We start from the raw sequence: 24,279 nt of genomic DNA, 5'->3' as shown, positions 1-24,279 counted from the left end.
ATACATCTTAAAAAAAAAAAAAAAAGGCAGCTCTCTCTTCCTTGGGTTTCTTTTTAAAGCCTTCAAAGCCTGTCATGGAACCACCCCCCTCCCCTGGCTTCTCCCCCCAGCAAAGAGCTCTTTATTATTTCATTGTATAGATCTAGTATTATCTGTCTGACCTGATTTCATATTTAGCTTGGTCCTAAAACCATGAATACACCTACAATGAGAGAGGAAAAAAAAAATGTCAGACGACTTTTCCCACCTAACCAGCAGGAAAACCAAGATCTAAGCTGGCATGTTTCTCCCAAACCATCATTGAGAGAGAAAATCTCCCCTACTCTAACTAGGCTATATATAAGGGCACTGGTAATTGGGGAAAGATTCTTGCCTTTCAAAAAGGAGATGTAAGCCTATTCCATCCCCCATCAAACAAGACACAACCAAAGCAAAGTTGAAGACTTTAACTGTTATTATTCTGTTACTACTCTAGAACCTACCCCATTCTGTATTAACCAACATTTTATCTCACAATGAAAGTTGCAGTAATATTTTTATTTTTTAATTTCCTGAAGAAAATACCTTATGTTAGGTATAGATGAGGGAGGAAGGAAACAGCAATGCACTAAGGATCAAAGGCCTGAGTAAAAGTTCTAAAAATTACTAGCTATAGCAAAGACTAACTGTCCCTGCAAATGGCCATGTCTCCCTTTTCTCCTCTTAATAAAAAAAGGTACCCTGGTACCCCTTTCCTCCCCAGCAAAACCACAGTTTTAAAGGAAATTAGAGGTTACATTTCTTGGGCTCTCCTAAGGCCATGTGACCAAATTCTGAACAATGGGATATGAGTGTAAAATTTCCATGTCACATCCTTAATAAGAAGCTACTTGTCCTCCTTGCTTGTCTCCCTGCTGTGGGCTGAACATAGATGTCAGTCAGATCCGATCATGCAGACAAGAGCATAGTAAACACCAAGACAGAAGAAACCTGGGATGCTGGAAAATCTCTGGCTTATCCACTTTGGACTCCTCTCTACCACTGGAGAATTACATGAGTGAGAAATCAGCTAACTCTCAGAACCACTGTATGGGTCTTTTACAGCAGCTTGGCCCATAATAGCTTGTATGACTCTGGGTACTTCTTTGGGCCTCATTTTCCTGGTTTACCCAAAACTGGGAAGAATGATATCAGTACTATAACTTCTTCTTTAGTTTAATGTATTTTCTATTTTTTTTAAAAAAGGATGTATATTTAGTAAAATTAAAAATTGAAGTTTCAAATATTTTAAAATGGGATGACATGTGAAAACACCTTGTACAGTTTACCTACCCATTCAACAAATGACTACAAAATGCCCACTAAGTGCCAGATACTGTTATGTGCCTCAAACTATTCAAAATGCTAACAATAAAGTGGTAAAACAAAAGAAATAAAGAATTCATTCCTTCATAGGTGAAACTTAAAATGTGAGAGGAAGCCTACAATAAGCAAGCAAACAATAAGTAAACAAGATTATTCCAAATAATAGCAAGGTTATTTGAAAAAGAGGGAAAAAAGCAGATAGCACTGAGTTGTCTAGGGTTGGGAGGGTAATCAGTTTACACAGGGCTACACAAAAAATCTAGGTGATATTACAGGTTAAAAAGGGCAAGTTCGAGGCCTTCAGCAAGAACAAGATGGTGTTTGCTCACGGACCACCAGGAAAGCCCCAGTGGCTTGGTGCTACTAGTGAGCAAAGGGGAGAGAGAGAAGATCAAAAGCAGGGAGAGGCAGTGTGGTATTAAGTGTACAGATATTATATTACTAATATCAGGGCATGAGTGCTCCTCATGAAAAAGCAGGGGAAAAACAATTACTCCCTTAATTCTACGTGTTTGTTTCAGGAACCCAATAGAAAATTATGACCTTAGCTGCCCTGCAATCAATAAGTGACTATAATCATACATTCTACTTATAAATGTCTTTACTTGGGGATAAATGTTTTAATTAATTAAAAGTGATTTTAGGAATAGAAATAAAACTTAAACTCATTTGAATCCAATAAAGCTAACACTTTCTCTGATTATTTTAAATATGTGAACAAATTTCACATATGCACTCAGTCAACAGGTATTTCAGGAGTACCTACTAGGTATGCCAGACACGGCCGCAAGCAATTTATTAACATAAAGACCCACTCCTTGTAGAGTTTAATAAATCAGAATATATTTCAAAGTTTAAAAATGGTAATAAATTTTTTAAAACCTCACTGCTTTTGGCTGATTCCTTAAAGGTGCCTAAAGTTTAGGTTTTAAAAATCCAGGTCACTATCTTTTAATTTTTGTCATTATTGCTATCCTTGAGGGAAAGAATTCCACAACTTTCCAAAGCTTAGTATATTAAAAACAATAGTACACAACCTTAGAATTTAGATCTAAGAAAGCAATCTTCTACTTTTATATAGAAAAACAGAAATATGAATTCTGTGAATTCTCCTGTTTTTTGGTAGACAAAGCAATTATCAAGTGTTTTGGAACACGAAGAAAATAGTACTAGAAACATTTTATTGATACACTTGTTAAACACAGAAATCCAAAACTCAGTTCTCTCTCCCCTCTCGATCCCACTAAAATGACAATAAATGAATAAAACAGTTTAAGACAATAAGAACAAAGGAGCATGCAGGGAAAGAGCAGAAGGAAGACAACAACGAATGTGCTGGAAAATAGAAACCAGGTAACTTACAAAATAAAAGCATATGGAAGGGGTTGCCAAGCAGAGGCAAGCAGACTCACCTGGCAGACCCTGTGAAGGTCAGGAAAGGACAACAGTGAGGAATGGGGCTCAAAACATGGCTACTGGTTAAAACCTCTGTATAAGATGCAGGGAAACCCCACTCTCAAGGAAGAACTACTTTACTTTCTTTTTTTTTTTTTTTTAAAGATTTTATTTATTTGAGAGAGAGAGAATGAGAGATAGAAAGCACGAGAGGGAAGAGGGTCAGAGGGAGCAGCAGACTCCCTGCTGAGCAGGAAGCCCGATGTGGGACTCGATCCCGGGACTCCAGGATCATGACCTGAGCCGAAGGCAGTCGCTTAACCAACTGAGCCACCCAGGCGCCCAGAACTACTTTACTTTCTGAAGTAGCTGGACCAGAGAAAAAAAGAGTTTGAGCTATGGCTGATGGTGAAGTCCCAAACTGAAAACAAGATTAAGGGGGAGGACACATACTAAAAAATGAGCAGCTCAACGCTCTGACCGCACCACCCTGAGATCAAGACCTATTAGTTCCTCATTCTGAAATGCTATTGACAACCAAGGATCACCAGACACTGCAGTATGCTGACACAAAAAAGAAACTCAAAAGAAATGGAATGCCAAGACCAGAAAATTTTTTTAAAGCTAATCTTCTCAAAAAAGAAAGGTTGCTGAAAAACAAACAAAAGAGTTCTTAAAAACATAACTGGAAATGTAAAAATCGGTGAAAGAGTTGGAAACAAAACTGAAGAATTCTCCTAGAACATAGAACAAAATGTAGAGAAGAAAAAAAATTGGAGGATCTATGCAAAAAGCCCAAATACCATGTAATAGGAAATCTGGAAAGAACAAATAAAACAGAGAAGGAAAAAAACTGAAGGAAATGAATCCACAAGTTGAAAGAGCCGAATGAGGGCTAACTCAGCATCAAGGCACATCATCTAGAGTAAACAGAGTGGCATTAGGCTTCTCAAATGCAACAATGGACACCAGTAGACAAAAAAAATGACTTCCAAATTTTGAGGAAAAATTATTTCCAATTACCAACCAAACCTTGAAGTGGGGAAGTAGGATAAAGTCATCCTTTCTGGGGTGCCTGGGCGGCTCAGTCAGTTAAGCATCTGCCTTCGGCTCAGGTCATGATCCCAGGGTCCTGGGATCGAGCCCCACATCGGGCTCCCTGCTCAGTGGAGAGCCTGCTTCTCCTCTCTCTCTTGAATAAATAAATAAAATCCTAAAAAAAAAAAAAAAAAAAGACCTCTTTTCCAGGCAGGCAAGACCTCAGAAACTGTACCCACCCATGAAATCTTTCTCACGAAATACTGATGCTGTGCACCACTAAAATGAGGGAGCAAACCAAAAGAGGAAAAGATACAGGATCCAGGAATAAAGAGATCCAACACAGAAGAAGCAGAAAGAATTCCCACGATGGTGAAGTAAAAATAAGAATGAAGGAAAATCCAAGGACAAAAGCTATGCAATAAACTTAGAAAAAAGCCAGGCCAGACTGAAGGATAGAGCTCAAGACAAAAGTGAAACTGATAGAATATTTGACGTACTTCAATATACTCACAGGAGATTTAGTTACCTGTCTGAAAAATCTGATAATTTAGTGACAGAGTCACAGAAAACAAAGCAAATCACTTTAGACTGAAACATGATGGAGAATTCCAGAAAGTGGGGTGGGTGTGCGTTATCGGATTCTTTTCACCATGTAGAAAATTATATTGAAAGGTGCACAAAGAAAACAGTGATGACAGATTAAAAGACGATAACAACTGAAAAACAAGGTAATTATTAACTCCAGAGAAAATAATGTCATAGCAGAAAGGATACAATCATAATTCAATACCTAGCAGAGTGAACAATATACAGACATAAGATTTTATTTAAGATTTTCTATAGTTTCCTATGGCAACTGTACGAATTACCACAAATTTGTTGGTGGCTTAACAGTACACAGATTTATTCAAAGTTCTGGAAGCCAGAAGTCCAAAATCAGTTTCACTGGACTCAAGGTATCAGCTTGGCTAACTCCTTCCAGAGGCTCCAAGGAAGAACATGGTTACTGTCTTAACTTCGGGAGGCAACCTGCATTCCTCAGCTTATGACCCTTTCTCTGCATCACTCCAACCTCTTGGTTCTGGTATCACATCTACTACTTCCTCCTTAGATCTTTCCTCCCTCTTTTCCTTGTAAGGATCCTTGTAATTACATTTAGGGCCTAGGATAATCCAAAATAATCTCCCTATGTCAAAATCCTTAATTTAATCACATCTTTGCTCCCTTTCCATATAAGGCAAATTCACTTGTTCTGGGGATAAGGATGTGGATCTCTGAGGGGTAGTGGAGGACATTATTCAGTCTACCACAACCCTGAATGGTTTAAACAATAACAACAGTAGAGGCATCAACCTTCAGCTCAGGTCATGATCCCAGGGTCCTGAGACGGAGACCCACTTCACTTTCTCTGTTCAGCAGGGAGCCTGCTTCTCCCCCTCCCTCTGCCTGCCACTTGTGCTCTGTCAAATAAATAAATAAAATCTTAAAAAAAAAAAATCACAGTACAGCAATATTGAGAAAATAGAAGAGGGGCAGAACATAATTCAACTCTTAGCTACCATTTACATCTGAGGACATCTAAAATTGATTAACAGCTGTATGAACATACTGTTTAGAAATAGGAAAATAAACCAGAAGAAACCAGCTGGAAGTCTGGGGAAGGGGACTTAAGGGTGGTTACAGGTGAGGAAGACAGAAAACTGTCACTTTTCCTCATAAGCATTTTGAAATTACTGACTTGTACTATGTACATAAGCTACAGAGAAAAAATGAAAATCAACTTAAAAATAAAACTAAGATTAGGTGGTTGGGGAGGGAGAGAAATCCTGATTGGGAGACCGAAAAGGTACCTCCGAGGCTAACGAAGCCAAGAGAAAATCACAAATATGAAAATTAAAAAGTTAATGATTTATACTTACTAAAAATCTGTATTAGTATTAGAGATTATAGAACAACCAATTTAGGAGTGAAGACTTTATTTCCTAAATTCATCTTTTTCACAGCACTAAGACAATCTATTTAAAAAGATTTTTTTTACTAGCAAAAGCAAACCTTTAAGTATACTGAGATATTGGTCTGAACTAAATTTGAAATACAAACACAAATTTAATCTAACAATTAGGGGTGGCTAACAAGTAGCACACTATGATGCAAGCTGCTCTTTTAACAGCTAGTACAAAGCTCCCCAGGAGGTGTTTATTCATTTATTGAACAAATGTTAAATGATGTGAGAACAGCACAATGAATCTATTCAGTTTGTCAGAAATGCTGAGTAAAAGAATTAAGATACTACCCTACCTGTTCTCCCTTCCCCGAGAAAAGGCTATAAACTGCCTCTTCCCTCTAAGTGTAGACTGCAGACCAAGACAGCAGCAGTAGCAGCAACATGACCATCCCTGGAGCGAATTAGAAAAGCAAAATCATAGGTTCCGCCCCAGATCTACAAGCAGAATCATAATCTGCATTTTAACAAGATTTCAGGGAAATCCATAAGCACATAAAGCTTGAGAAGTATTGGTATCCAGCTAATACAATTCTTTTGACAAAATAAAACACAGTGCACTTCTGAATAAGGAATCAAAGAGAAAAATAAGGGTGTTCATCGGTACAATAAAATGTGCTTTCTCTTCAGACTCCTGTAAAATCTTTTATGGGCTCTACATATATTCATCAGCCTACTCAAGTCTGGTAAAGGACTCAGATCATCATAGAACATCACAGAAACAGAAAACAGTGCCACCGAGGGGAGGAAGAACAGGGCTTTTTTTTTTTTAAGAACCTCTGCAGTTTAGGGTCAATACTTCTAATGGAATTTTTCTGAGATCACACTTTCAGGTGCTCCCAATCTCCACTCCTACCAGCTAGGGGAAAATGAAACTATTAGTATGAAGGATGCTTTGGCTCTAGCATATGTTGAAAGCCCCGCCACTGATGTGGAGTATCCAATCAAAGGAAAGAGCAAAACCATGGAGGGACTTGAGAACAGGAAAATGAAACAAAAAAACCTGAAGAACAAGCTTGAACTTTTACTGTAAATTAATCAAAGTGCCAGACCCCAGCCTAACTCAAATTCTGCTGAAACTAATCTTCCTACTTCTGTCTTTGGATTCTCCAAACTCCTAACTCAACTAAGCTAAAGCTATATTCATTAATGCAACATGTACTTATTGAAAGTGCCTATAACCTGCCCCAAATCTCAAAAACTAGATGATCTTGATTTGTGGACTCGAAAGGCATTTATTCTGTTAACTGTTAATCTATTATTTCTGTTAATCATGCATTAAATAAGTAACTGCACCAACTAAATTTTCTGAGCACTAAGTGTATGCCAAAACTAAGCACTCATGTATATTTAATCCTTTAAATAACAATGCAAGTACTATTAATTATCCCCATTTGTAGATAAAACTAACAAATAATAGTTCTCAAATGTTTTTTTCTTACCCTCTGCCTGTCAAAAACAAAATCACTTCATTAAAAAGACTTTGCCATCTACTCTAGACCCAAATTATTTCTTTGAGCTTCCATACGACTTTCCTCAGCTATGATGATGGGAAGGGGGAGAGGTTTAGCCATTACAAATGAGTAAGAAAAGCACCCACAAAGAGCAACAAAGGACATGAACAGAATCTACATACTTAAACATGCTCAAACAAGTTAAGTGGAAAAGATTTTACTGAATGGCAATATTGTGCTAGACACAGTCAACAGGTCAGGAAATAGGTCCTCCTATTCATTGTTGGAGGAAGTGAAAACCCACACCAACTTTCTAAGGCAATTTAGTAATACATTCTTTAAGCCATAAAAAAAGGTCACATCTTTTGACCAATTACTCCACTTCTAGAAATATATCCTAAAGTAATAAGATTCTTTAGGATATGATGAACACAAGGATGTTCATCATAAATTTACAATAGCAAAAACTATAAAAATTAAAATGCCCAAATTAAGTACAAAAGCCATTTATCTTCTTAGATGTTAACTGGGGGGGAAAAAGCACATGTAATGCTAGTTTTTAAAATATACATTCACAGGGCACCTGGGTGGCTCAGTTGGTTAAGCGACTGCCTTGGGCTCAGGTCATGATCCTGGAGTCCCAGGATCGAGTCCCGCACTGGGCTCCCTGCTCGGCAGGCAGTCTGCTTCTCCCTCTGACCCTAACCCCTCTGATGTGCTCTCTCTCTCATTCTCTCTCTCAAATAAATGAATAAAATCTTTAAATAAAATAAAATAAAATATACATTCACAGCAGAAAAAGGACAGATCTAAGTCAAAATGTTAACAGATGTTACCTAAAAATGGCGAGATTATGTGTGACTTTATTTTTGTTGTTGTTTACTTATGGTAGTTTTTTTTTTTTTTTTAAGATTTTATTTATTTATTTGACAGAGAGAGACACAGCAAGAGAGGGAACACAAGCAGGGGGAATGGGAGAGGGAGAAGCAGGCTTCCCGCTGATCAGGGAGCCCGATGTGGGGCTTGATCCCAGGACCCTGGGATCATGACCTGAGCGGAAGGCAGACACTTAACGACTGAGCCACCCAGGCACCCCTGCTTAATGGTAGTTCTAAAGTCAGAAGAACTAAGGCTCAGCCTCTGGCTCCCCCACTTACCGCTGTGTGACCCTGATCAAGTTACTTTAATTCTTGATTTCCTTATCTACGAAATGAAAACAATAATACCACCTATCCTCAGAGGCTGGCTGTGAAGATTAAATGATAACGCATGCAAAACACTAACACTGATTGGCAGTTAGCTAAGTTAATTGAGCACTTACTTTTTTTAAATGATTTTTTTTATTTTAGAGAGACAGAGGGAGTGTGCACATGCAAGCACAGGGGTGATGGGCAGAGGGAGAGGGAGTGAGAGTCTTAAAGCAGACTCCGCCCTGAACCCAACACAGGGCTTAATCCCACAATCCCAAGATCATGACATAAGCCGAAACCAAGAGTCTTGGATGCTTAACCAAGTGTACCACCCAGGAGCCCAGCACTTACTTTTAAAATATATGTTTATGTTTGTATTGAATTATTTTTCCTTAAATAATAAAAACCCTTAATATTAACAGATTATCACATAACAAAAATTTAATGAAGCTGTATTGTCACCAACTTGAGCAGTGTAAAAATCGTGACATTTTGGCATTTTACACAAGGTTAACAAAATTTCCAAGCAATCTGGTCGAGAATTAGAGATGGTGGACATATGAACAAAAGGAGCTATGTTATTTACTGAATAACAGACTCAGAAGGAGAGAGGGAAAAAAAAAAAAAGACACATTAGGTCTTTAGGATCTAGCCTACTTTATGATGTCTAGTTTAGTTCTAAATAATCACCGAAAAAAAGACCTAGTCACTTCAGACATCACATCAGGAGCAATTAAGATTCAAATGGAGAAAACTCAAGGTCTAGTTTAATGAAGGGATATGACAAAGACTTCGGGTATCAATGAACCCAAATTGTTATTTTTTTTTTTAAAGATTTTATTTGACAGAGACACAGCAAGAGGTAACATAAGCAGGGGGAGTGGGAGAGGGAGAAGCAGGCTTCCTGCTGAGCAGAGAGCCCAATGTGGGGCTCGATCCCATGATCTGAGCCGAAGGCAGACACAACGACTGAGCCAGCCAGGCGCCCCCCAAATTGTTATTTTTAAAGATTTGGGTATCTTAGACATTATTACTTTATTATTAGACATTACTTCATAAATTTTGCTTAGCTTTAGAGTCTACTAATGGCACATCTAGATGCACATCCCAAACATGTACAACCTTCTCAGCAACTCTTTAGACTGAAGCTACAGAAATCACAGGACAGTTAAAAAGAAAATGGCAGCTACTAGGGCAATTCATTAGATCCTCTCTGAGACAAGCCTATATACCTTGCCTATCATGGATCTCTGGAATGTGTTTTCCTACTTTCAAATCTAAAATGATGAACACGCTAACACGCTCTGTTAAGTTAAAAACATGCAACTATGAAACATTTCTGAAACCTTGTGACAGTATCTCTAGGGACAGAGAACCTGGGAGAATGGGGTTAAGAGGGAGACATACTTTCATTCTATACCTCTTGGATTTACCATCTGTATGTGTAACCTAAAAAGTTTATTTACATTATTCATTTGTCAAATTCACTGTACAATTCACCACTCATTACTATATTCACAGAACTATGTAACCATCACTATCTAATTCCAGAATATTTTCATCACCCCCTTAGAGAAATGCAGTACCCAATGGCAGTCACATCCTTCACTGGTCCCATCAACCACAAATCTACTTTGTCTTGATAGATTTCCCTCTTCTGGATATTTCATATAAACAGAATCATACAATATGTGGTCTTTTGTGTCCAACTTCTTCAACTTAGCATGTTTTCCAAGTTCATCCATGTTGCAGCATGTAACATTTCATTCCTTTCTATGGCTGCACAATATTCCATTGTACAGATACACCACCTTTTCTTTATGCATCATCAATTAATAGACATTGGTCTGTTTCCACTTTTTGGGTATTATGAGCAATGTTGCTATAAACATTCATGTCTGATGGACACGTTTCAATTCTCTAAAGTATATACCTAGGGAAAGAATTGTTGGGTTGTAAGGTTAAATCTATATTTACCTTTTTAAGGAACTGCCAAACTGATCAAATGAAGGCATGAAACACACAGGATAGAGGGAAGAGAGAAAAAGGCTTACACACTACTGCATTTACCTGGAGAGATCTCCAGTAATACTCATTAGTATATTCAACTCACAAGCATTTAAAACCACTGAAAGACATAGTTATGACGTTAGAAAAACTTGAGATACATGTGATTCTTTCATTTATTTCCAAGAACAACCAAGTATTTGTACTACAGCACCATCTCAATACCAAAAAGCATGTCAACTCAGAAAAGGGAAAATAATTTTATTCACATTCCAACATTACCTATTAATTTTTTACATAGGATTAGCCAAGGATCTCCCAGTAATGTGAATAGGTTAATACAAGCCTGAAAAAGGCTGAAAAAGAATTTATAGAAAAGGCTTATTGTAAGAAAACTGACATTCTTAATATACCTAAATTGAAGGATATATACGCCTACGTCCCTCACATTCTCCACAGCACTCGGAACTCAACATGTTCTTGTTGACTTGTGGATGAGTAACTGGCACTCTACCCTTTCCCTATGAGAACCAGAGATTTAGATTTTTAATCAAATAGTATTTTTAAAGAACTGAACCACAGAGAAGCAATGTGGAAGCCTAAAAAGCAAACAGAAGAGTTTTACTAACTCATAATCTTAGGTTAACAGTGCTCAACTTTGAGTTTCAGTGTCCTTGTGTACAAAATGATAATAATGTCTATCTCAAAGGTTACTGCAAGAAATACAACCGTGATCATTCCTTATTTACAATTTTATTACAAAGAAATATGATGCAGTTGCCAAATTTTCCTAGTATGCTGAATATTTTGCTTAATTAATGAAATAACATACTGGCTGTCCTACTGTTAATATAAGGAGGTTTACAATAATGAAATGTGATTTTCAAAATCCATGGGAATTTCTACTTTTAAACCAGAAACTGCAAAACAAATGAGGTAAAACTCTGGTCAAAAATTTAGATTTTTGCTTAATCCTATCCTGGAAGAGCCTACAAAATAAAGTAATCCAGTTCTAGTTTTCAAACTGCTAATCTGGGATAAAAAGATTTTTTTGCACAGCAGTACCAACCTGTATTATTTAATATCTTCTGTCCAGGGCTCTCTCTGTCCACCTCCAATCATTTAAAGGAAGTACTTCTGCTTTTCCTTCCCATAGAACCCCAGCTATATATAAAAAGACTAGAAGCACACACTAGCTAAAAGGTGGAAGCAACCTAAATGTCCATCGATGTATGAATGAATAAACAAAATGCGGTATATACATACAATGGAATATCATTCAGCCTTAAAAGGGGAGGAAATCTTGTCACCTGCTACAACATGGATGAACCCTGAGGACATGAAGTAAGCCAGTCACAAAAAGGCAAATACCATTATGATTCCATTTGTAGGATATATCTAAGGTGGTCAAATTCACAGAAACAGAAAGCAAAATGGTGGATACCAGGGGCGGAGAGAAGAATGGGGAACTGTTAAACAGGTCCAGTTTCAGTTTTGCAATATGAAAAAAATCTAGAGATAAGTTTCACAACAAGGTGAAGTGTATGCTTACAAATGGTTAATATGGTACACTTTGTTACGTTTTTAATAATAACAATGCATTAAAAGATTTTATTTTATAAGCTAAAAAATATTTTGCTTGAAGAATTGGTTCTGTTGCTAGAAAAAACTCTCCTTTTATATCAGGGGAGAAAAAAAGACTAGGAGCAATCCCTTCTTAACTACCAATTCCCATAAAAACCATTTTTGCATGCTGCATCCCTAGATAAAGAATCTGACAAGAATTATTTATTGCCTACAACAGCCGTTCTCTCTTGAAATAGAGCCTTCCCAATCTATTAGTTAATAAGAATGTATATTCCTCTTAGGCTATCTTAGAAACACATCTATTCCATACCCATAGGTCTCTTACCTTGTGATAGGGTGGAAAAGATGGAGACAGAGACAAAAAGGTTCTATTTCCACTTTGACACAAAGGAGACCTGACACTCTAGAATGTCAAGTTCTAAAAGTTAACATTTTTCCAGATCTTTAGAAAATTTAAAACATTTTCTCACCAATCCCTTTTATCTACTTTGGGTTCTCACTTAATACAGGCTAACTGAAGAAATTTATATTCTTTCTGAATGAAGTATAAAACAAGCAACTGGTTCAAAACCCAATATATTCCTCTAATAGTTTTACCCATGGTTAAAGAGACAAGTTTTTAATTAAAAAAAAAAAAAGATGGCAATATATTAAAGCTGGAAACACAGAGAAGATTCATCCCTCTAATATCATAGCAGAAAAAACAAGTACTAAAAGGATTCCTAAGAAAACAAATAACCCTCTTAACAGTCTAAAAGCTATTATTTCCATATAAAATATCCTCGACTCTTCCAAATTTCAGTAGGCATATAACCATAGGCAAAACTTTAGGTTAAAGCAGAGGTTCTTAAGTAGGGTCATTGGTCCATGAACCCCCTTGAACTGGATAAAAGAGATCATTCAAAGATTTCAGAAGAGAAAATCTCAGTTGATACTGGAACACTCAGAGAGAAAATCAACCAAAAGAAACTAAAAATTACAAAAGTACAACCTCTGGTAATAGTGGCTTATAGAACAGCAATCCATCATGATTTGCCAGATTCCACATATGACACAGCCAAAGACCTGGGTGACATTTTAATCAACTACTGCTAAAATTAACTAAACATATGTTATAAAAAATAATTTCTTTTTTAACAAACCCAACATTTAAACATGGATTGGCAAATTAGTGCAGTTAGTTTTAAAAGGCCTACGTACTTTGACAAACGTTTTCTAAAGGGCAGAAAACAGCCACAAAAATACTGACAATACTAAGCAATGAACGGTTGATACTGCATTCTTAGAATGGGAACTTCAGCAACTGTTTTAAAATAGAATTATGCTGTACTTTAAAATTTAGGGGTGCCTGGCTGGCTCGGTAGGAAGAGCCTGCGACTCTTGATCTTAGGGTTGTAAGTTTGAGCCCCCATTGGGTGTAGAGATTACTAAAAAATAAACTTAAAAAAAGTAAAGTAAAACTTAAAACACCGTTCTCTCTCCCTCTCCTCCCTATGGTAATTAGAAGTAGTTGGGAAGTAGAAAGTTACCATGTCAATCTTATGCCTTTCTTCCAAGAAAAATCAACACATCAAACTGCCACATGTTGGGCTCAAAATAAAACAATGCCAAGGTCACCAACCCATTTCTAATAACCCGGCAGCAACCCAGAAATGGCACCATACCAGGCTCTGAGGAACTCAGTAATCCTACATTAAGTATTAAGGTTAACTGGACCTGAGCAGATAGTGGGAAAAGCCCTAAAACACTTTTAAAGTATTCTGGCAAGTATGTACTGGTATGTAATCTCTGCAAGGGAGATAAGTTTAAAAATAGATATTTTAAAATCCTAAAGGTATCCTTCCTTCACCAAGATCACCAGATTAAAGAGCTTAAGGGAGATCTAATTTGGTATCTAAAGAACAGCGAGGGAGTAGGCTGAAACAATATCAAGTCACAGGAAAGCTTTTATAGGAAAGCTTTAGCCCTCATGCACAAAACCAGCATACTGCTCTGATCACTTATCTTGTGGTCTGAGACTCTTTTAAAGCATTAATACAGTGAAACCTATTAACAGACTAAACCAACGGCTGTCAAGTATTTCTGGGATGGCAGGATTTCTTTACACTTAAAATCTGAGGACCCCAAAGGCCTTTCAAATTTTAAAATATTTATCAATTTAAAAATATTAATGATAAAACCTACACATTAACAAAAAAAGATGAAAAATGACTTTATTTTCCCACAAAAAATTAGCAAAAAGAATCACACTGCTTTACATTGCTGAAAATCTCTTTAATGTGTGGCTTTATAGAAGACGCCTAGATTCTCTTGACTGCTTCTGCATTCAACACACTACACTGTGTTGTGGTGGTAAGATATGTGAAGAAAACACCCTGATTCAGGTATGTGCTTGAAAAGGGAGGAGTATTTTAGTAAGCCTTTCACGTAGTTACAGATATCCCTTTGACACTACACCAAAACTGGACAAGTGGTAGTTTCTTAAAGGTTTGTGGGATCTGAAACCGTATCAGTTGTCTGTTACATTAAAATCCAATGCTGTACCTTGTACTTTTATGCATTTTTTAATATCACAGGCATTGGACAGTTGTAAAACACTGACTCAGAGTCATCCAAAATTCAGAGCTTCCAAATGTTGACACATTTCATTACATCAAAAAATTGCAATCATTAATATTACTGGTCTCATCTGAAAAATCTTTACGAATTGGGAAGTTATCCAACACAGGATGGCATATACATGTTTTCCAAAATTCTCACTTTTGCTTGAAAGCTCAAATTTTATCATGGGTAACAAGTATTGTCCACTGAGGCAACAAATTCACTGCTTATTTGAGAAAATGTCTGCCAAATATCCAAGTCTAAATAACCATCATTTATTCATCAGTTCTTTCTAACAAAATAATGATCCATGGAAGTAGCAGCTAAGGAGATGAGCTTTAAACCCAAATAAGTGCACCAATGCTTTTCCTCCAGACAGCATGTTCTCTGGTCCGTAGCAGAAGCGCTTTGGTGTACCTCTCATTTTGTCACTCAGGATGTTTAACAGACGTGTATGCAAGATCAAGATTTATTTATTTTTAAATATTTTATTTCTTTATTTGAGAGAGAGAGAATGAGAGAGAAAGCACATGAGATGGGGGAGGGTCAGAGGGAGAAGCAGACTCCCGCCGAGCAGGGAGCCCCACGCGGGACTCGATCCAGGGACTCCAGGATCACGACCCGAGCCGAAGGCAGTCGCCCAACCAACTAAGCCACCCAGGCGCCCTCAAGATCAAGATTTAATAAAATTAGTTTTTACTGTTTCATCGAAAACATTCCTATGTAAAATTGGCATTTCCAAACTGCTGGTACATGGGGAAGATTTCCATGACTACTGGGACCATTTGGTGCCAAGGCCTGGATTCACTCTAAGACACTAGCAGCTTTACCCATATTACTCTTGTACCATTGCTGCAAATGTCAACATTGTCAAAAAGGGAAATATATTATAATGCAAATAGTTTTGACTTCATAGACCTTTTGAAAGAGTTGAGGGGGTCACCATACCACACTCTAAAATAGCTCTTTTTGATAATGGTTATGGACACTCTCTGACCAAAAAAATGCACGTATGTACAAATATACACAATACATTTATTTTTTTTGAGAGAGCGTGCACGCACGTGCGTACACAGGAGTGAAGGGAGAAGCAGAATCCTCACTGTGCAGAGAGCCCAATGCAGGCAGACTCTGGGATCATGACCTAAGCCGCAGGCAGATGCCCAACTGACTGAGCCACCCAGGCGCCCCCAAACCATTAAATTTTGTGTGATATCCCAAAAATTGTTTTTCACAATTTTATTTAGGGAATATTTAGATTCCACTACTGAATTTTCCCCCCAAGAACCATAGGTCTGAATCCTACCAGAAATAAACAGAAAGCAAAGTTGACAGATGCCATGCATATGGATCCAAGTTTCATAAAAACAAGGCTTCATGTAATAAAATCATATCCTAAGATAATTTCCTATTAAAAAAACTAAGATTGTCAAATATGGAGAGAAGATATACTTGTATTAAAATATAAATCTAAAATTATTACTTAATAGTCGACAATATTAACAATTATCAAAATTTACAAAAAATAAATTATCTTTTTAACCAAAAATTACACACTTCAGATTATCCACATGTATTTGAATTTTTAATATTTAATATTTCCACAAGTAAAATTTAAGCAAATAACAGATTATCAGGTATTGCTACTGCAAAAAAATCACTAGGAAAAATTCCTTACTGTTTCACTTTAAAATGATGACCTTGGTTTTCTAGTTTGTTAAATCCAGATTTTAAAAACAAAATCAGTAATTTTTCTACTACTAAATACAAAGGACTGGGAAGGGATCAAGTGATGTATAAATGGGTTACCCTGGCCGTGGGTTGATGATGTTGGGTGATGGGGGTTCAATACATACTATTCCATACACTTTCCGTAATGTTCAAAATCTCCCATAACAAAGTGTTTTTTAAAAAACGCAAATACAGGGCGCCTGGGTGGCTCAGTTGGTTGGGCGACTGCCTTTGGCTCAGGTCATGATCCTGGAGTCCTCGGATCAAGTCCCGCATCGGGCTCCCTACTCGGCGGTGAGTCTGCTTCTCTCTTGGACCCTCCCCCTTCTCATGCTCTCTCTCTCTAATAAATAAATAAAATCTTTCAAAAATAAAAAACGCAAATACAAAAAAAATAAAAATAAAAAAGCACAAATACAAAAAGAACCAGGCAAATTAAAAATTGGGCAATTACTAGCCTCAAGACAAATGAAGGGATGCACAAGAAACACTGCAGTCTTGGTTCAGCAGTGAACATCTGCATGGTCATAACAATGTAAGCACTAACTTCTAATTTAACCATACCATGTGTATGGTTAAATTGAGGTATGGGGGTGATAAGCTGGGGTATGGGGTGGTAATATTAACAGCTTAATCTTCATCTACTAGAGAGGAAAGTCAATTGGAAATGTCCAAAATGGATGAGAAATAGAAGTTATCATTTTATTCACAAAAAATTAAGCAACAGGAAATACAGTTGGAAGAGTTCAATATAATTGCCTTTAGAAGGACAAGGGAGGATTAGGGAGTGGATGAAGGTAGGGATTGCCAGTTTTCACTCTAAACCCTTTTTAGTACAGTATCGAACATAAAGACACAGACACACACTTTTTTTGGGTGAAATTTAACAAATATAGAAAACCAAAAATCAAAAGAGAAATGTCCAGGATAATCAGTTAATCACTAAAACCACCACCCAGTCAAAACACTATCTCCATGAGCCACCCCCCACCCCGCCCTCCTCCTCAAGAACAACTCCCTTCCATCACTTAAAAGTAACCATCACATACTGGCTTTTATAGCAGTTATTTTGTAGCTATTCTTCAGCGTTTTACCAGTTTAGTATGTGTCTCTAAGGCTATGGTTTAGTTTTGAATGTTTTTTAAACTTTGTATTAATGGAATCAAAGAATATGTATAAAACATACATACCATCTCTTCACTTTGGCTGAGGAGAAATTCTTAATAAATTCCCCAGATTTCTCATCCTCCCAACTCTTCCTTACTTACCATAAACGTTCCAACAAAAACAGCTAAACCCTTAAAACACTCTATGTGCCAGGTTTCTGTTTTATGCATATTAACTCATTTAATCACCAAAACAACAGCGTAAGGAAGATTTTATTGTTATCTTCACTTTAGAGGAAAACAGGCACAAAGAAGTGAATTAATTTGCCCAGGATTACCCAGCTAGCAGAGGACTGAGTAGGATTCAAACTATGTAGCCTAGCACCAGTGTCTGTGCTACCTACCATCTCGTGAGCAAGTTGTCAATAAAGGAAATTTTTCAAGTATAGAATATGATAAAATGTTATTACCATTACCATGAAGATTAAAAGGAAAACTGCAGGATATGAGACTGAGTGACAGAGATTTTAGTACCTCACCCTCATCTCAGACAAGTAGCTATACCAAAGATAAACCACTTAGAAGTGCCTGAAGAGACCTGTGCATAATAGAATAGGTATCCCAATAAAAGCCTACGTCGGCCAAAGATCAATCACAGTATTTGGTCAAACATCAAAATTCTTAGTTCTGCAATGCACTTAATAACAAATTCTGAGCCTTGATTAAGTCCAATAAAGACTTCTTTCTAAATTAAGGCCCTCAAAGAGCCCAGTATCTCACACAACTCAACTTACCAGTAGTATTAATGTTGGGCTGTTTCTCTTCTAAAACATCTTTGAGAAGTAACAAGATTAGAGTATAAGGAACAACAGAAATCATCTAATCCAGTCCCATCATCTTAAGGCTAAGCTTACTGGAACCCAGAGAAGCACTTATTCCAAGTGACATACACTCGTTTGTCACGAGGATAAAAACCCAAGGTCTCCTTCTTTCTATTACACAGCTGTAGAACATCAAACCAGTTATAAAGCCTGACAAATAAATACATCCATGATTTCCAGAGTATATCGCAATCATCTTTTCAACAGATCTCTTTCCCTTTCAAAACCTCATAACAGTAACATTCACATTCCTTCATTCAACAAATACTCAACACTTACTGTGTGCCAGGGGCATTGTTCTAAGCATAGTAGTTTGTATAGGATGTTCTGCATAGAGCACAAAGATGCATTAGACCTGCACAGTGTTAACAGCAGAGGTTTAGGGTAAATTACAAATAAAAAGTGCTATAAAGAAATATTTTTAAAATATTTCCAAAAAAGGAAGATAAGTAAAAAGAGTTACAGACGTGACTTGAATTTTAAACTGTGGGAGGAGTGTAAGGCATTCTAAGGTGGGAACAGCAAAGAGTAAGACTGTAAGTAAGACAAAGACCCAAGAGTAAGACTGTACAAGACCTGTTTGAAGAACAGCATCCATTTAGCTGGATTATAAACCATATTAGCAGATGAACTTAGAGAATAAGGGGCATACTGGTGAAAGGTCTCACATTCAAGGCTGAAATATGTGGATGTAATTCATAATCCTAGGGAAGCAGTGACCAATGAAGATTTCTGAGGAACATAAAATTGGGACAGCATTTAAGATTAACTTAAAAAGCAAAACAGAGAAGCAGCAGCAGGGAATCATTTAGGAAGTTACTGCAACCTGGATGAAATATACTGAGATCCTGAACTAAGGTGAAATTGGGCATGGAAAGAAGACTAAAGCATTACAAAAGTAACAATGGTATGCCATGACAGCTAACTGCATGTAGGAGGGGAAAGAATTAATTTAGAGCCTTTGATGGGAAAGAACTTGCAATGCATCATTAACAGAAAACAGGCAAGCTAAACTAAAGATTTAGCTAGATGTAAACTGTTTAAAGAAAATGTATTAACCTTATTTGAGAAAAGCAAATCTTCCCTTAGAAACATAAACATAATAGACTATGACATGCAAACTACAGTATGCAAAAAAAAACCCCAAATTAAAGGAGTATAATTTGAAAATTAGGTGCTTTTTATACTTACTACACTAGCATAAACATAGATACTATATTTAAAGTCATGTTTTTATTAAAATATACATACCAAGCCTCAGCATGTTAAGATGCTAGGAATGCGCTGCATGTTAAGGTATGATCTAACAACCTCAAAAGAAAGTTATTTAATGAATCAGTAGCAAAATGTAGCTACTAAGTATTAGCAGAAGAGAACTGCACTGATCCCATCATACATATCACCAACTATCATTTGATTCAGTTAGGTAAGTCTAGAACCATCAATTTCTTCTAATTAAATAAAGCCCATGTGGTCTCTCTGCCTACTGTTTAACAAGTACACTATGAGCTCCTCCAGGGCAGGGTTTATGTTCCAGATACCTTGCAGCCCCAGTGCTCAACATTTATGAAGCCCCTCAACAGATCTTTGATATAAAAAATAAATGGACTGCCTTCGGCTCAGGTCAGGATCCTGGAGTCCCAGGATCGAGTCCCGCATCCGGCTCCCTGCTCAGCAGGGAGTCTGCTTCTCCCTCTGACCCTCTTCCCTCTCGTGCTCTCTATCTCTCATTCTCTCCCTCTCTCTCAAATAAATAAATAAAATCTTTAAAAAAAAAAAAAACGGAAATCAATCCAGGAATAGTTTTCAAGTATACAGCACTCTCATCACGAATAATCCAGTATTTGAGTGGCTACTATTCAGCAGGTAATGGAATTACAAAATGAGTAATATATGAGTCCTCCCTTGAACTTAGAAGATTTCACTCAAGTCAACCACCACAAGCTTCACCAGAAAACCCTGATTTGCACTATTTGTGTGACCATCAGTGAGTCTCTTAACTAAGACTTCTGGTTTCTCATCTGAAAAACATGAGGATTCAATAAAAAAGAAATGTGATAGTGCTCTAAAAAGTATCACAGGTACAATGTATGCCAGTTGGCTCCCCAAAGAACACACCAAACTGATCAGACACTTCACTAAGAATGACACTGACATAGGCAAATCCAAGCAATTCACTGGCTCAACACAAGTCTATCATCCTACCATCACCTGAAGAAATCCTCAAAACAAACAGTACTGCAGACAGTAGGTCAGAAATAGGATCTTAATATGAGGACAATACAATCTAGAGAAGGATGATTTATAAACTTTAGACAAATTTTTTTAAATTAAAAGTACAATTCATTTGAATTTTGCTGGAAAATTCCTACTATAATTCAAGACAATCCCATTAAAATTCAAACTAAATAATATTTCTGAACAATGAAATGATACAACTACTTTATGGGAAATAATGCCTCCACCACCTAAGACCATCTCAAATGAGTGCAAAATTAATGTTTCAAAACTTAGTTTTTGAAATACATTAATAACTTTGGGAGAAGAATTAAGACTTAAGTACTTCAACTGATCAAACTCAGCTTCTAACTGCGTGAGAATAAGCTCCCCAGAAGCCATGCTATATATCCACAGCATTGTTGTTTTCTTATCCACCTAAGTTAATCCTTGTAAGGACAATAAAATTTATCATTTGAGCCAGCATTTCTTCACAGAATGTCAATCAACACCACACTCTGAGAGGAGGCAAATTAAACACTAAAAATCTTATGTAAAAAATGAAAGATAGTCATTCAAAAATGTTTCTGAGGTAAATGTTGATGCCTATTTTAACACAATTATCTAAAAATGAATGAACATGAAAATGCATCACCATTTATTTGTACATGAAATTTAGTCAGGAAACCTTTACGATATGAACCTTAGATTTTTCTTGTGACAGTTTTATATACATCATCATCTAATGCTCCTTTCACTTAATAGATAAAAAATGATATAAGGTATTAATAAAAGACTTAAGACTATTTTCCAGAAAAGTGACTTTTAAAACTGTTCCTCCATTGCTCAGACAATAAACTCAGTATGTTCTTAAACTGTAACAGACCTAGCTGCAAGGAAATCCTTCAGTAATCAAGACTGTGAAGATTCCATATTCAGATTTTGCATTATTAAATGCTTTCTTACCTTCTGCTACATCATCATCTACTGCTCCTTTCACCTGAGAAAAACACCACTGAATATCATTCCCTCCTCCAGCTCCTGGAAAAAGAAAACATACCAATTAAAACTGAGTTCTGTTCATGTTTACTCTCGTAAACACAGAGATGGTATCCATGGTTGGCATGATACTAACAGCCTAGTACTGCCCACACATACAACCACCAGCCCAGAGCACTAATTTGGAAGGTTAGTCTCCAATAGTTGGTACTGCATTTAAAAAAAGAGAGAGATTCCAGTTATTAAATATTTAAAGGCTATGGTACTATCATTAACATTGCACATGTGTTCAAAACTTCCATTTTCCCTTCCCCTAAAATACAGTAAAAGCCTCACAGTTACGCAAGACCTACCAGAGAGAAGTAAATACCAAAAGTTAGACAGTTTTCCTTTAAGTTTACAAAAGCCTGCAGAAGGGTTAATAAGGATAAACTACCATAAAACATGGAACGAAGAGAAAACTTCAGGAACATTACTGCCCGGGTGAGGAGTAATGATTCATATGAACCCAATCACCAAAGCGCACACACAGCAAACACAACACTCACCACCCATTTCTTTGCCTTTCATTACCAACAAATCACTGGCTCCAGACAGGAAAAGAAACTGAAGTAAATGCTGGTGAAGAGACAGTCAGAGGAAGCTTGTTTTGCCTCCCTTCACCTTATCCCTCAGAATCCAAAGGACCTTGCAAACAATTTCACTAGTTTGTCATCATCTTGTACAAAACAATTTTAATTTCACCTAATTATTCAGTAAGGCCAAAGAGCAACTTGTTTACAGCAAAACATAAGTCAATCCAACACGTTAACTTTTTTAAAGGTTTAATTACTTAAAGGTTATTATCTAAATATTGGAAAAAGCATGGAAAATTGGTTTAGTTCCTGAATGTTTCTATTTCACTTCCAAGCACTGTGGAGGAAATGTCCTGCATCTATGGAGGAAGAAACTGAATCAAGATCTAGAATTGGTTCTACTAGTAGTAGAACGAAGGCATTCAGGAACATCAAAATGTGTAAAAATCATCCTCAAAGCAATTACCTTTCTCTTCCTTCACCTTCATTCTTGCTAAATATTCCAAGCTGGTTTTCTCTGTGCATCCTTCGCCCCCCCCTCCCAAGCTTTTACCTAAATCTCTCTCTCCTTGGCTATTTATATCACTGAACTCCACAACTATTTTAACTAACTATGAAACCCTTTTGGGAAAAGGACGTCTGCACAAAAACTAACATACAAAACACAAAGTTTAAATTACATTTTTCATGCAACTTGGTGTATTAAAGGCCTTGCACTCTTTGGACTCGAAGGGTTAAGAAACGAAAGGGAACTAGTTCAAGACGAAAAATTCAGGGGTACGGTCTCAAAAACATACGTACCCACAGTGGGGGGAAAAATACACATAGGTCCCCATTGTATTTTAACTTGTAAAGCACTCTTCCTTCTCAGTACAAAATACATTAATATAAACACCCAGAAAAGCTTGCAGCAAGGGAAAAAATAGGAATTATATGAAGGAAAAACCTTAAAAAAAGCCCCGGGGGCGGGGGAGAAAGCGGGGGGAGCGGAGGTTACACCGGGCTCCTAAGCACTAGGGACAAATCTGCACTCGCCCCCACCCCGCCCCACCCACGCCTTACCCCTCGGCTCGCCAGCCCATACCCCACCCCCACCCATGCCAAGGTTCCAGCCCTCATTTTAAAAGCCATTTCGGTATCACAGCGACCCCTCGCCTCACCAAAACCCTCCCCACCCCCACCCCACCCCCCTTGACCAATTCCCTGAAATCCAAGGGGCGCCCCGTGGCTCTACGAGAGGCACAGGCGGTCGCTAGGGGGTGATGGAGGGAGAAGGAAGGAAGCGGTGCCTTGTCAGTGGACGAGGGTGATTTCTCCTTTACCTGCCATGTTGCGCTGCAAATGGTGACCCTGCTGGGTTCCTCGGGGTCTCTGCTTCCTGAACTCACCCCCCTCACCTGGGGATGGGGGGGTAGAGAGGGCGGATGGCGGCGGATGGCACCTGTGGGGGGGAGAGGGCGGGGGTCGGGGGAGAAGGAAGGAGGGGCGGGCAGATCAGCCAGCAGGATGGTGGATTTCACTCTGGGGCTTCCCCGCTCTCGCTCTTTTTCCAGCAGCGGCGGCGGCAGCTACGACACCGACGGCGGCGGCAGCGGCAGGGGCAGGCGACTCCACTTTCAAAATGGCGCCGGCTGGCCTGGCCAGTGACGTCACTCGGGGGCGGAGCGGCCGGGCTGGGGCGGAGGGGCGGGGCGGGGCGGGGCGGGGCGGGGCGAGGGCCGGGGCGGAGACCAGAGGGGGAGGGGCGGGGAGCGGCCGGCCCGGCTCCTGGCCCTCGCCCCCTTCTCCGCCAGCCCCGCGCGCGCGCGTCCTCGCCGGTCTGGCCCGCTCCTGGTCTGAGGTCTTTCCGTGCACCCTGTGCCTTCCGTCTCCGGCCCAGTCCGCGGTCCTGTGCACATCACAGTGTCCCAAACCCTCGCGCCTGTGCCTGGACTCCGGGGCGGGCTCAGCCGTGCAGTTACCGTGCTCGCTCGCGGGGATTCGAGGGATCCTGTGTCTTGGAGCATACCGTGTTTCTACTTAAAACAGTGACTCTGTGGCCAATGAAATAAAGGACGGAGGGTGCAGACTTGGCGGCTCGGCCAAGGGGAAAGTTCGCGGGCCTGAGAAGGACGCAGCTGGCCTGGTTCCATGTGGGTGAATTAAATAC

At 38.4% G+C, this 24,279-nt stretch overlaps 1 protein-coding gene across 2 annotated transcripts in view; it reads right to left on the bottom strand.

Annotated features, from left to right (window-relative positions):
* The window catches only part of PPP2R2A (protein phosphatase 2 regulatory subunit Balpha), an 83,101-nt gene extending 59,345 nt beyond the window's left edge, over positions 1–23,756 (bottom strand). The window contains exons 1-2 of one of the 2 annotated variants that reach the window (XM_028114262.2): positions 23,453–23,756; positions 21,523–21,597 (exon numbers count right to left, since the gene is read on the bottom strand). In XM_028114262.2, the coding sequence (XP_027970063.1) occupies positions 21,523–21,597; positions 23,453–23,459 (82 nt within the window). In that variant the 5' untranslated portion in view covers positions 23,460–23,756. Of the gene's footprint in view, positions 1–21,522; positions 21,598–23,452 lie in introns of those variants that run through there. The other variant, XM_088020998.1, reaches the window with a different exon arrangement.
* Positions 23,757–24,279: the final 523 nt, after the last annotated feature.

The sequence above is a fragment of the Eumetopias jubatus genome, unplaced genomic scaffold (genome assembly GCF_037043125.1).
Source record: "Eumetopias jubatus isolate StellerSeaLion01/CBP00866 unplaced genomic scaffold, mEumJub1_p1.0 scaffold_2, whole genome shotgun sequence".
NCBI classification, from domain to species: Eukaryota; Metazoa; Chordata; class Mammalia; order Carnivora; family Otariidae; genus Eumetopias; species Eumetopias jubatus.
Note: the sequence above shows the minus strand (reverse complement) of the source record. Positions and strands in the feature narration are given on the sequence as shown.